Below are 15,357 nucleotides of genomic sequence, written 5' to 3'. Positions count from 1 at the left end.
TTTTTGTGTTTTGCCAGAGTTGTGCAGGGTAATATGTGAGATGTGATTTAAAACCTGCTGCCATGGGCAACACAGCAGTTGCTGGAATATATTTGACTGCTTTTATGAAAGAAACGAACAGGTCAACACTCGGTGTGTGTTTGTCTGAGAAGGGCATTTTTAGCAGTAATCAGAAAACAGCAGTTTAGTTTAAAAGTACTGTATGTGTGTTTAATATGAAGGGTGTGTATTTAGTTGACTAAATCAGGACATATTAGATTTCTATTAGTGTTCAATATATTTATTATATTAAAAATATTAGGACTGTCAAATGATTAATCGCATACAAAATAAAGTTAGTTTTCCTAATATATGTGTGTGTGTACTGTGTGTAATTATTATGTGTATATATAAATACACACAAATGTATATATTAAAGAGAATTATGTTATTTATGTACGAAATATTTTTATTTAAATATAATATAAATTATACAAAAATTATAATAAATACATATACTTGTAAATATTTCTTAAATATATACACAAATGTGTTTGTACTTATATATACATAATAATTACAAACAGTACACACATATATATTAGGCAAACTCAAACTTTTATTTTGTATGCGATTAATCACGATTAATCATTTGACAGCCCTAAAAATATATATATACAGTACAGTACATTTTCCGTTCAAACGTTTGCAGTCGGTAATATTTTTATATATTTTTTTAGAATATTGTTATCGCTAGCATCATTACTCCAGTCTTCAGTGTCACATGATCCTTCAGAAATCATTCTAATATTATGATTTGCTGCTTAAGAAATTTCTTATTATTATCAATGTTCAAAACAGTTGTGCTGCTTAATATTTTTGTTGAAATTGTGTACAGACAATTCAAAAGAACAGCGTTTATTTAAAACAGAAATCTTTTGTAACAGTATAATTGACTTTTGATCAATTTAATTAGGGCTGTCAAACGATTAATCGTGATTAATCGTGATTAATCGCGATTAATCGCATAAAAAATAAAAGTTTGAGTTTGCCTAATATATGTGTGTGTATTGTGTGTAATTATTATGTATATATAAATACACACAAATAATGTATACATTTAAGAGAAATATGTTGTGTACAAAATATTTGTATTTATATATAATATAAACTATATAAAATTTTTACTAAATACATATACTATATAAATATTTCTTAAATATATACATGAATGTGTTTGTAATTATGCATACATAATAATTACACACAATACACACACATATATTAGGCAAACTTAAACTTTTATTTTCTATGCGATTAATTGTGATCAATCGTTTGACAGCCCTAGTTTTAATGCATCCTTGCTAAGTAAAAGTAAAAAAATAAAAATAAAAAAAAGAAATTTAATTTCTTTCAAACCCCCAAACTTTTTAACAGTAGTTAAAATGTATATGTAAGTGTTTTGCATTTTTAGAAATGATTTACACACACACACACACAAGCATGTGTTGGGTGGAGGTTAATGTGGCCTCTTGATTTATTTGCTTGTTTTTAGGGACGTGTATTGAGTCGCTATGCTGTTAGTTCCAACATTCACTCACACACATACAACTGACAGCATGTGATAAATGTGTGTACGACTAACAGTCTCTGGTTCCACTTGTTTTGAGTGTTGCAACAAAACGACAGGTTAAAACAAGAGAATGAGGGGGGAGGATAGAGAGTCTACACACACACACACACAGTCATGGCTGAAAGCACAGGTACATGATCTATTGTGACACAGTGTAATCAATACACGTAGCTGATTTATAGCAGGTAATTAGTCTGCACCTTTATCTACTCTCACACACACACTCTCACACCAACCTGAGCTGTGGCAGTCTGCTCTTTTGCCGTTTCCCGCTGCTTTCAGCCGTTTGGCGTGATACACTCAGTCAACATCCCCTACTGTCGTCTGACCTTCAGACAGAACACAACACACATTCATGCACACAATCTCACGCACACTTCTCGCACTTTTCCGCTCAAGCATCTTTCTAAAACTGAAGTCTGTGTCCACTATACGAGTGAAACGCAGATGCTGAATGCAAAACCCTCACGTTTCTGAGCCGGATCCTCGGCTGAATGAGACTGGCGGGAGAGAAAGAGAGAAAGACGCAACGGCGATTAGGATTACGACAGAAAGAGAGGTGGGCGGAGAAGAGTTTGCAGCTTGTTACCTCTTTTATTCTGTCCTGTTGAGGCGTGTGTGTGTGTGACGGCGTGCCCCTGAGGAAAGTTTAAGAAAGCTGCTGCATCCAAAAAGCCTTGTCTACACATCCACACACACAAACCCACCCGCATCAGTGCGCTAATTAGTAACGGAAGCTGGATGTACTGAACATCCAGAGCCTGAGCCAAACTCTTTGAGCACACACACATCTATACAGATTTATATATAAGTATACACATACCTTGTTTTCAATCTTCATCCTTAAACATTCTTTCAAAGGTATTCCGACACATTCACATGTCGACACACTCAGTAAGCCACACAAACACTGAAACACACAGGTTGTAATCAGGGACCGGACCATCTTAATTGTCATTCCATAGACGAACTGGCCTAGTTTCAAACCCTACACACTGTACAGAACACACACTCTAAACACACTGCAGCAGCTTGTAAAATGAACAAACACATGCTCTTAATCTAAAGTAACATCAGGACTTCTTTGGATATTTCAACAAACGTTTTTATCCAGATCCAGTTTCTATTCTTAAGTAATTTTCTCAGAATTAGGGTTCTTAAAAATGTATTTTGAACATAAGAAAGTGTTTCATTTGGAGTGAATTCTAAGGCTTGCTCTTAAATAAAGGTTTCATTTATTAGGACACGCCCCAGTGTTCAAATTAGTGGTACTTTTGCATTTGGACCCACCCTGATTTTGAATTTTCAGTGACATCTTTTGAATTTAAAGGGATAGTTCACCCCAAAATGAAAATTCTGTTATTAATTACTCACCCTCATGTCGTTCCAAACCTGTAAGACCTCCGTTCATCTTCAGAACACAAATTAAGACATTTTTTATGAAATCCGAGAGCTTTCTTACTCTGCACAGACAGCAATACAACGCAAGTTCAAGGACCAGAAAGGTAGTAAGGACATTGTTAACATAGTCCATGTGACATCAGTGGTTCAACCGTAATGTTATGAAGCTACGAGAACACTTTTTGTGCGCAAAAAAAAACAAAATAAATGACTATTCAACAATTTTCTGTCTTCAATGCCACTACACACAAACACTGTGGTACACTGTAAAAAATTACCGTGAATTTAACAGTAAAAACCTGTAAAAATGCTACAGTAAAAGCCTGTTATAAGGTTAACAGTAAGTTCCCCTACTATATATGGTGAGAAACAGTATTGGACGTTGCATGTAATTTTAAGGTAGTAGACCGTTTTTGGAAGTAAAAAATAATGTAACATCTACAGTGAATAACCGTAAACTGACATTCCCAGAATTCCCCGCGTTACATTTTTTTAATTTTGTTTTTTTGTTGAAATAACTGTTTCTTAGTTTTTTCTTATCACTGTGCATCTTCTATATATGTTAAGATATAAATGCTGCTTGTGATGGTTCATCATGTGACTTTCTCATCATCACCTGCTTTTGGTGGTTATCAGAGTATTACAAAGGTACAAAACAGAGTACTTCAATAGGTTGGTATATTACCATTATATCAGTTAATAAAATTACGGTATTTAAATGTAAATTCAAGTTAAAATCGTAAAACTTAAAACGTTTTTTTACCGTAAATTTTACTGAATTTGTTTTACAGTGTACTCTTGTAAACGTGTGTCAAAGACTGACGTGGAAGAGAAGAAATTGTTGAATAAAGTCGTTATTTTTGTTTTCTTTTTGTGCAAAGTATTCTTGCAGCTTAATAAAATTCTGGTTGAACCACTGATCCCCAAGACTATTTTATCGATGTCCTTACTACCTTTCTGGGCCTTGAACATGTCAGTTGCGTTGCTGTCTATGCAGGGTCAGAAAGCCCTCAGATTTGATCAAAAATATCTTAATTTGTGTTCTGAAGATGAACGAAGGTCTTACAGGTTTGAAACAACATAAAGGGTGAGTAATGAGACACAATTTTTGGGTTAACTAACCCTTTAATATTTGATACCACGCATACATTGTATACACAGCTAAAAGCAACTAACCCTAATCCTATTGCTAATGTAAGTACATGTTGTTAATTAACATTGCTCAGTACTTAATAGTATAATTACACTGTAACAAAGACACCTTAAATAAAGTTTAATCTCAAAATAGCCGAACATTGTCTGATTCTTAATTTTGGCCAACGTAAATGGGTCTATCACTATACTAAATTGTTGTGCATCAAATGTAAATGTGTGCTGTGAAGCCAAGTGAGTTGTCTTGCGAACAAAGTTCACAAAGAATAAAAAATGAGCTGAGTGAGATGTCACTCTTTCAACTCTGTGACCTCAAATTACCCTCAAAGAAACACAAGCGATCAAGCAAATACACACACAAACACGTCACCTCTCCATGGCCCCTGCCCTGCCCCCTTTACCCACTCCGTCTTATAGTCTGAATAGAAACATAACATTTTCAGAGAGAGATGGGGTATTACTGGGCAGGAAAAGTACTAATCCTCTGCCTTGCTTCCTTCCAGCCAATGATACCCAGAAGCAACTGGCAACAGCTGCTCAGAAAGATCCCAAATCACACACACACACAGTGTGAGTGTATTAACATGAATATGCAAAGCCATTTATAACTCAAAATTTTAAACAAAAACAGATTCCCCTAAACATGTGACACACTGTTTAGTCTATCACACAGTATAAATGGCTAATAACTGAAAACAAAAATTTTGTACAGCCCGCTGTCCTCGTCTAACATTATAACAGTGCTAAACAAAGCCGAGCATTTGATCACTTTCGGTTACAAACTGATCTGTGTGCGGTATAAGCTTTGTTACACTGTCATTAATGCATTATTAATGCTTTATAAACTATTCATAAGCATCCCGGGAGAGAAAGCAGCCGTCATAGAGGACTCTGTGTTCCTGAGGAGCCTAATATATAAGATGCTAAGCCAAAGCTTGAATGTTACCAAAATCCAGAGGAGATTGATGGATGGACTGCTGTTTGTGCAACACATCAAGCACTGGTTTGTTGTGGATGTGTGTGTGGGATGGTATGTGTTGGACCAGGAATATTGCCAAAGCAGAGGTTCATTCCATGGGTGGTAAAGGAGAAGTGTACATGTCTCTGTGTGTGTGTTTGTTGGACTTCTTACAGCACATAACTTCTGCCATCTGTTCATGACTGCCAGAAGTGGTATAGGGGAGCTGAGGGAAATCAGCAACACACACACTCAAGCACACGTTGACTTGGCTAAGTGAGGACCTACCATAGACTTCTATTGTTTTCATATAAAGCTAATTATAATTGTTAGAGACTAAGTCTAATTCTTAAAGAAAACATTTTAGAACGCCGCAAAATTTGGGAATTCTTAACTGTATAGTTAACATATGAAAACTTAATAGATATAAAAAGAGTCTGATGAGAATGGTCAAGGAAAACGTGAAATAAGTTTAGACTAACTGCTAGACTCTGACACAAGCCGTTTGTTTCACAACTTACGACTTTTATGTAAGTAATGTCCTTCAGGGGAACTGATAATTACACTGAAGACACCCATCCTACAAGTTGACAGGCCAGCAAGTGTCTACGTGCTTCACACGCCTCTGCTTCTGTCTGTGTGTACGGGCGTGTGCTTTACCACGCAGGTATCTTGCATAAGGAAGTCTCCCCATGTGTGTGAACAGGTGGTTACAGACAGCATTCGGAGAATGTGTTTCTTTTCTCATTAATAACTCATCTGCTGACCTGCAGTGAGTTTCAAAGAGCATTAATGAGGTGAACAAATCCCAACTAATAACATCAGAATGAAAGAAAAACACACAAATGTGCAAAGGGTCTAAAAGAAGAACAAAAATGTACAGATAATTTACTCACTCCCTTGTCATCCGAGCTGTTCATGTCTTTCTTTCTTCAGTCGTTTTTTGATTTTTGAGGAAAACATTTCAGGAATGTTCTCTATACAGTGGACTTCAATGGTGCCCCCAAGTACGAACGTCCAAAATGCAGTTTAAATGCAGCTTCAAAGAGCTATAAATGATCCCAGCTGAGAAACAAGGGTCTTATCTAGCGAAACGATCGGTCATTTTCAAAACAACTTTTAGATACAACAATTTAGATACTTTTTAACCTCAAATGCTCGTCTTGTCTCGTCTCTGCGATGCATAGTCTGTGTAAATCGGGTCAATACAGTTTGGGTATGTCGAAAAACTCTCATCTCGTTTTCTTCTTCAACGTCAAAATCGTCCTACATCGCTGTTTTAACCTTTTTTTGTAAAGGGCATTTGATCTTTTTTACATGTTAACTTTGTAAACACTGGGTTGGTTCTTCTGCAGCGATGCAGGACGATTTTGAAATTGTGGAAGAAAACGAGATGGGAGTTTTTCGACATCGACCGTATTGAAACGGAAAAAAACAGAGCTCACGCACACTTAGACAAGATGAGCGTTTGAGGTTAAAAAGTATATAAATTGTTAATTTGTTTCAAACTTGACCAATCGTTTTGCTAGATAAGACCTTTCTTCCTGGAATCGTTTAGAGACATTTAAACTGCATTTTAACTGCATTTTTGAAATTCATGCTTGCGGGCACCATAGAAGTCCACCATATGTAGAACATTCCTGAAATGTTTACCTCAAGAAACATAATTTCTTATCGACTGAAAAAAAAAGACATGAACATCTTGGATGACAAGGGGGTGAGTACATTATCTGTACATTTTTGTTCTGGAAGTGAACTTCTCCTTTAAGAAATGCTACTTTAAATTGTTTGCGCATCAAAACTTTAAAGGGATAGTTCACCCAAAAATGAAAATTCTGTCATTAATTACTCACCCTAATGTTGTTCCATACATGTGAGACCTTTGTTCGTCTTCGAAAAACACAAATTAAGAGCTTTCTGACCCAGCTATGCAACCACTCTGTGAGTAATTAATGGCAGAATTTCCTTTTTGGGTGACCTGTCCCTTTAAGACAAAAGAATTAGAACTTGATTTTCTGCCTTATAAAATGGAAAAATAGTTAAACTTTGATTATCAATTCTAATTGAATAAGCCATTTTGTGCCACTTTACATCACATACGCCTTCATGCTGTGCTTAAAAGCACATCTTACTAACGTTAACTTCACTCTAATGTGCGGCCCCTTGTGGCTTACTGCTTTAATCTGTCTGTCTGAAATGATCAATCTAAACTTACTGTCACTGGATACACAGACCTAAAAAGATGAATAGAGGAATAGAAAGAAAGAGAGAGAAAAACAGGGGATTTGGTGGTTGGGATTAGAAGTGAAAAGAAGCTGGGTGGTGAAGTGTTTGCAGGTTCTTGTCTCATAACAATCCCTCTTTGTTTATCCCGCTGTGGTTTCTGCATTCTCTCCTTTGGACCATGTGTGAACATTAACTGTAATTCTCTCGCCGTCTCCTAATATTTACCTGCTATCAGTATGAGAAATCAGATCCAGCAGCAATCAGACGATCTCTCCCAACACACACTCGCGGAGCGGAGAAATGGGCCAAGAAACATCAAGCTCCTTTCTATTTTCTAAGTGACTGTAACATGTTTAGTAGAGCCATCTAGAATCCAAAGCCAACAAAGACTCATGTGAACTCAGCCAAGAAACCTGTCTTTAACAAACAAATGATAACAATCAACACCTCTCTCAACACCATACCTGCCCACATGTGCAGAAATATCAGACACTATCTGCCTGGAGTGATAAGCTATTATTCAGTCCACACACACACACACACACATACACACACTCTTAGCTGTCATGTAATCCGCTCTGCAGGGCCTCATCCGTCAACTGCAGCATAATAAATCAATGGCAAGGACAAAGTGTGTTTACATAATATCAGCAACACAAGTGCTCATTGCAACAATACACACTTTGTGCCACTGTACAAACTCAAATCGAAGAGGCTGTAACTCGAACTTCTTAAAAACACAGAATCACTGACAGCTTAATTTTCAGAATGTGATACATAACCCTCTGTTTTTTTGAAAGTGCCCAGAAAATACATTTTCGAAGAAAAGATGTGCATCACACAGGTGAGTGAACTTAAAGTGAGCCCAAATCAATTCATAAAGTTGATAAGGGTTTACAGATTTCAAAAAGATGAGGTGAAAAGGTTCAGATGAACTAAAATGAAACATAGTTTGACTGATTCATTCAACTGATTCATTTACAAATGAAACATCACTGTGACATCTATATTAGACCTACTGTATATCTAGGCGACAAAATATTTCAGAGAAAATCATAACTGTAAAAATGTATATTCCCTAGAAAAATGTCCATAACCTTTCCAGTCATTTCAAATAACTTTATAAGTGTTTTTAAAATTATTTTGATTCAGACCGAATCACTTATGAATCATTCAGATTAATTTGTGAATTTGACAGTTTCACTGAACAGAGTCTGTTTAAAAGAATAAAATATTCACAAATCAGTTAATATTATATCATTCTAAAAAATATTTCAGAGCAAAAATAGTTGTAAAAATTTTAGGATTTTTTAAAAGAAATTATTACTTTTATTCAGAAAGAATGCATTAAACTGACCAAAGGTGACAGTGACGGCATTTATAATGTTACAAAAAAGGTTTGTTTCTTTCAAACATTCTATTCATCAAAGAATCCTAAATAAAATATATCACGGTTTTCACTAAAATATTAAGCAGCACAACTCTTTTAGTGATAATAGTAATATATGTTTCTTGAGCATCAAATCAGCATATTACAATGATTTTTGATGGATCATGTGACAATGAAGACTGGAGTAACAGCTACTGAAAATTCAGCTTTGCCATCACAGAAATAAATTACATTTGAAACCATATCAATATAGAAAAAAGTTATTCTAAATTACAATAATATTTCAAAATATTTCTGTTTTTATAGTATTTTTTATCATATAAATGCAGCCTTGGTCAGCATAAGAGACGTTTAAAAGTATTTTAAAAAACACTAACCTCAAACCCAAAAATGTATTATGCACAAAATGTATATTCAAAGTTTCCATGACTTTTCCAGGTGTGAAAACACAATGTAAAAACTCTCTTAGATACAGGTTTTCATGCAAGTGAGCCAGAGGTGAGGATGAAATGTCTGACCTGTGGGCTCTGGGGACAGCAGGTGGGCGCTGTACACCGGAGGAAAGATGAGGGCTGCGAGGTACAGAAGGAGACAGAGCGGGACCATCCCGGGCTGAGTGACGCGGGGACGAGTGTCCTCTCCACAGAGACCAAACTCAGACATCCTCCACCGTTCCACACATGCTGTCAATGTAGCGCTGCCACCCACACACAAACACACTCCTGTCTGAAATGCTCCCGTCCCCCACCTGAAATTCAAAAAAAATAATCAACAATCATAAGAAGCCTAACAGAAAAGGAACACAGAACAAACACTGAAAAGTAAAAACACTCACAGATATTCAATAAAAATCAGGCCTGTTTCTTGTTATTTTGACATAGGACTAATTTTTCAAAACACTCTATTGAAACCCCGTGCTGACGTGCAAATGTCTGCAGCAGTCCCTTTGCGTATACTGTAAATTGAAAAATAAAGTGCGGCGACCACACACAACTGCCACGAGCGAATGAAATGGAGTGATTTCGTATTATATGTCCCGCGCTAGTTTAGGCGAGACTGGGATTTGTTGTAAACTCTCTTTTGCCTTCTAACTCTCCCTTTTTTTCCTCCTTCTCTCTGGTCGGTCTACTCTGAAACACGTCTTTCACTAAGCTAACACAAACACACTTATCTCTCTAAAGAAAACATATGCTCCCCTCACACTCTGTGACTTGTGTGTGTGCGTGTCTGTGTCTTGCCACATAGAGAGTTTACATTAGTTACAATAAAAGGAATGTAAAGAGCTTTAAATACACACACACACACACATAGTGTAGGCTGTATGGTTTGATTCCCCACCGAGAGATTTTCGCTCAAAGACGCCGAGAATTTGAGAAGACTCCGTGTTGCTTTAAACTTGAACTCCTGTTATTTCAGAACAGCCTTGGTTTAGACACACAAAATGTTTGTGTTCACTTTAAACGGTGGCATTCTTCTCGAACGGACGCACACGCTCTCCTGAGGCTAGTGTGGCGCTGTTTTTCTTTCCCTTGACGAGCAGACGCTCGATTCTTGGTCAGCACATACTAAAGAGAGAAAGAGAGAAGCCGGGCTGGTGTGTTGAGTAACTTAGTGTTTTCTCTGGCCGGCTGAGCCGAAGCATGCACTGCGCTGTGGGCTGATAGTGTATCAGCGCTGGCTGTTGTAGGAGAGAAGGGTATATTTGTGGAGCGTATTTCTGGAGTGGGTATCGTAGGTGTGTTTTTTGAGTATGTTTCTGGAGCCATACTATCTTACAGTAACAAAGCTTATAAGCAGGGGAGAGGCCTAAAGCAGAAACAAACTCTGATATATTCTTGGAAAAGGCCTTAAATTCTATTATTATTTTTTTCTATTATTATCTTATTATTATTCAAACTTAGTACTTGATTCTGATTGGTTGATCACAGCATTCAAGACTACTTAACTGTATACTTCACCAGCCAAACTTTTTAACTAAACAATCTCTTTCTCCTGCATAATGATATAATTTCAACTCAAATCACAATTCAATATCTACTTATTTACTTATTTGGGGATAAGCAGTGTAATGAATGGGATAATGTGCAGTAAGCCAGTCATTATCGCAAAAATAAACTCTTTGTGGTGATACAAGACTATCCTGATCACCCTGTTGTGGTTTATTTTGCGATAATGAATGTATGATTGTGCAGTCTGTTACTTAAAACAACATGGTGTAGTTTAAATAATAAACTGTGCCTGCTTGTATCTTAGCTATGCATTTATAGTAAGTCATTTTAACACATCCTTCAAAAGTTTACAGTCTGAAAGTCTTTTTTTATGTTTTTGAAGTCTTAGGCTCACCCAGGCTGATCAAAAATACAGTAAAACTCTATTTCTGTTTTCATAAAATGTAATTTATTCCTGACATGGCAAAGCTGAATTTTCAGTATCATTACTCCAGTCTTCAGTGTCACATGATCACTTAGAAACCATTCTAAAATGCTGATTTGCTGCTCATGAAACATTTCTTATCATTATCAATGGTGAAAATAGTTGTGTTGCTTAATATGTGTTGTCAGGATGACTGAATAGAAAGTTCAAAAGAACATAATTTGTTTAAAAACAGAATGTGAATCCTGAGTAAAAGTAACCATTTTTGACCCCTAACTTCTGTGCAAATTAAACTTCAGGGTTTAGGCAGCTGTGTTTGTGTGACATGACTGATGTGTTGCCATGTGGTGTATAAAACTCTAACTCTCTCAGAAGAGACAGTGTTTATCTAGGGGATTACAGAAGAATTTGATTTGGACTCTATTGAAATATTATGATTATCAGTCTAGCCAATAATTCAACATTAGCTACTATGTTTTTACTGTCTGTGTCTCCCTTTCTGCCTCTTACTTTTAGACCCCTCAGTCAACTCTGATATATTAAAGTATGAAAAACATAATGCTCTTTTACTGCAAGCAAGCAAACAACTAGACCCGAACAAGGCCGCGCAAGAATTTTCTGTCAAATCCTGGGCGTTTATGCGTGTAACGTCTAATAGTCTAGGGTGAATGAGGGTTTTAATAGAATCCTATCAAACGCTAGTCACACCTTGCAACAAATCTGGGACTCAAAAATGTCAGTAATCTCCAGTAATTGTGCAGCCATGTCAACGGTCAGCCCAGCCTAAAATCTGCCAATGAAAATAGGGATTAGGAGGGAGACAGAGTAAGAGAGAGATAAAGAAAGCGAGAGAGAGACAGCAGATGAAAAGCTGAAGTCTGAGGTGTCTCTATTAGAGTTTGGCTGTAATCCTCTTCTGAGGACTTCACTCGCCCTCCTGCGGCTCTCTGAGAGCTCTGTCAGCGCGCGCGTGGGAGTGTGCGCGGCTACGGGTTTGTGCATCGCTTTAGTGTAGACAACTGAATAAAGGTGAGAATTAAACTCCCTAACCCACCCTTTTTAACATCCCCATGGAGAAACACATCAAACACGCACAAATCAAAGAGGAGCAATTTACAGACCGCATTTACAGATGTTTGTCACAGTGAAATTATAGGTTCTTCAAACGTCTCAGTCAGTGATTTTTCTGTGCTTTCTAGCATTAAACCCATCATCTCATATGTTTACATAAAGCATATGGCATGACACTGTCCACAAAAACATTAATAGAAAAAGAAAAACATAAGTGTAATTAAAAACAGAAGGATGAAAGAGCGAGAGAGCGCAGCAACATTGTCCATTGTTTATTGTAAGCCTCGTTTTCATTCATGCTGTTTTTAGCCCTCGGACAGCATTGTGCATTGTGTGGAAAATGATCTTGTGCGCATTTCTGCTTAAGGTTTTTAATATATATTTTAGATTAATCCAGTAGCTAATAAGCTCTAAAGAAAGTTTAAGGAGCTGTAAAGAAAGAGAGAGAGAGTTTGATGACTAACATTCAACACTCTCAAACTTTCGACAGTCCACAGAGCACCGTATTGATTTTGAGCCGGCACCAGCCCGCTAAGGGTCACAATTAGTCAAGGTTTCAATTGAAAAGAGCCTCTTTTTTCCCTGATGACACGACCTCTCACATTCGAGTTGTGTGAATGCCTTGGAGAGACCTTTACTAGTTCCACCAGAGCTGGTTTGAAAAGTGCAAGGGACACATGACTAGAAAAGTAATGATTATCATCCCTAAAAAAAGATGTAGACATTTCTAAGTGTGAGATCTAAGGTTTTCATCCTTTTAACCAGTTTTTCTTCATTAGTAAATTGCATTAATTGCACTAAAAAGCACAATGAATGTAATGTTAGCACCACTTAAAAACTGAAAGCAACTAGAAAGCTTTTTAGTTTTAGTAGGTTAGAGTGTTTTAAACAGTGCTTGAGGTCAGCAACCAAGTTTCAGGATATTTGACAAACTGACAGCAAGAAACCTCTTGAAGAAATATAAACAATAGATCTACTTAAAACAATGATATCATCGAGATTAGGTTAAAACCTAACAGTTTACAATCAAGTTCACTTCTCACCGTGGACTCCAGTCGGGTTTGAATGACTCTAGTACATGAGGTGGCTAATTGCCCCCAGTAGCCCGCGTTAACACCTCCAGAGACTCTAATTCACTTCGATAGCTACAATTGGTTTCAGATGGCCCGTGGGTACGTCGGAGGAAAAACTGGTGAGGTTCCCTTCAGTGTGAGCTAAAAACAACACAAATGAAGCCCTGCTGAAGTGGCCGCAGAAGACATGGATGCAATTTTGGTTTTAAAATGCGTCATACATCAAGCTGTAAAGCGCTTGGTCTCTCATCAGAAAGACACGCCAGCTGAGTGTCCCTTAAGGAGTTATAGAGTTTACAACAGGTAAAAACATAAATAGCTCTATATACGGAGTCTAAAGGGAATGGCTATAAACAGTTTTGTGTTAAACTCCAGCGCTCACCGGGAGGAACGGATGATATAAGCGCCCTTGACTGTGTTTCCCGTCACCTTACATCCCACGGTGGGTTTCGGGACCGTCAAAACACCTACACCTATGACAAAGACCAGCTGCTGACGAGAAGACGAGTCAGTTTAACACCTCAAATCGACTGTACACACAACAGCCTAATTTATGCACCGCAAACATTTTTAATTGAGCCGTATTGTGAGTTATTTCAGCACAGGTGCGGCTTCTCCTCACGACTGGTAGAGCAGCTTTCAAACACGCGGTGCTTATAGTCTCTCTCTCTCACACACAAACACACACACACACACCGCGCAACACCTGTCCGACTGTAAGCGATACGGGCACACACCACATGTCACCGCAGCTCACTTTTACACTAAAACTTTGTTTCCATTCCGAAGGCTTTGATTGAATCAATAGCCCAATTGAAAAACACGTTGGAACTGGAACAAGGAAACAAGCAGAAATATGAGGAATAAGACTCTTTCCTACGCCTCAAAGGCGCCTGGTCTGAGCAGCTCTGTCTGCTTCAAAGTCTGTGTCAAAACGCAATGCTACATAAAACTGGAAAAGCATGTAGATTCGATCCACTTCAGCTTTTACTGTATTCTTATTAGAGACGGCTCTGATGCTGCTTCGCGTCCATGTAAATGATGCAGCATCAGTGCGAACTTTGTTTTTCCCATGATGGATCACTATTTAGTTATCTACTTATTTATGTTAATATTTAAAAAGTCGTAACATAAGACAATGTAATAATGATAAGTATCATAATAATAAACTCCTCACCAAATTCCTTCTTGACAGTAATCCTTTTCGAGATGCAAATAAAATATGTTTATCGGCTTTTTGAGAAAGCTTGGTCTGCGAGGTTTCCAGATGTTTCGTCAATCACATTGAGGGGGGCAAATCATCCAAATTCACAGAAGTTTCCAAATCCAGTCGTGAAGGAAATCTGAACAGACTTGAAGTCAATGGAGTGTTTGAGGAGAAGCCGTATTCACCACACAGCCTTGAGCTGTCCGACTCTGTCCAGTCCTTAAACCGCTGAAAAGTGTATCAAAACCACACTAAGACTGTGTCATCTAAAGGAGCACCAGTGTAGTTTTGGCTTGTAAGAGGGTCTCGGGGTCCTACGGAAGAAGCTGCGCTCTTCTCCGCTGCGCTGTCCGGACACAACTGCTCCGCTGCGCCGCTGGGTCTGTTGTGAAGTGCGGGGCGTTTGGTGCTGTGTGAAAGCTTGGCTCACAGACTCCCACTAACAGTTTGAGCACCGGGCTCTGGAGAGAGGGAAAAAAATTAACTAGGATCGGATTTCAAACCGCGTCCCTGCTGCGAGTGCAGTGCTCGCCGCCTGCCGCCCCCCTTGCGAGTTCAGGGCAAAAAGAGAGAGAGAGAGAGAGAGAGAGAGAGATGGAGAGAGAGCCGCAGGCGCCTCCCACACCAAACCCGAATATTCAATCAACTTACTCACTGTCAAATTAGCTGCGCTCAGCGAACCCAAACCGCGCTGTGGACCATGGAGAAAGTCAGCAGAAAAACAATTAAAAATAGCAAAGATTTTTGCTGTTCATACTCTTTTCAGGGTGCGAGTTACAGCGGGGTTCGTGGGGTATGACAAGGTTTAAGAAAGAACAAAAGTTAGATACAAGTCAGTGAGGGCTAATGTACATGCTCAGGAAGATGCCACCATTGTTTGAGGATGTAACCAGA

The 15,357-nt window shown here is 38.0% G+C and overlaps 1 protein-coding gene across 1 annotated transcript in view; it reads right to left on the bottom strand.

The window, feature by feature from the left end:
- Positions 1-15,006, bottom strand: part of fgfr3 (fibroblast growth factor receptor 3) — a 51,391-nt gene extending 36,385 nt beyond the window's left edge. Inside the window, 2 exon segments of the mRNA XM_051126010.1 lie at positions 9,258-9,487; positions 14,434-15,006. Coding sequence (XP_050981967.1) covers positions 9,258-9,402 — 145 coding nt within the window. The 5' untranslated portion in view covers positions 9,403-9,487; positions 14,434-15,006.
- Positions 15,007-15,357: the final 351 nt, after the last annotated feature.

Source organism: Labeo rohita, chromosome 13 (genome assembly GCF_022985175.1).
Source record: "Labeo rohita strain BAU-BD-2019 chromosome 13, IGBB_LRoh.1.0, whole genome shotgun sequence".
In the NCBI taxonomy this organism is placed as follows: domain Eukaryota; kingdom Metazoa; phylum Chordata; class Actinopteri; order Cypriniformes; family Cyprinidae; genus Labeo; species Labeo rohita.
This window is presented reverse-complemented; position numbering and strand designations above follow the sequence as displayed.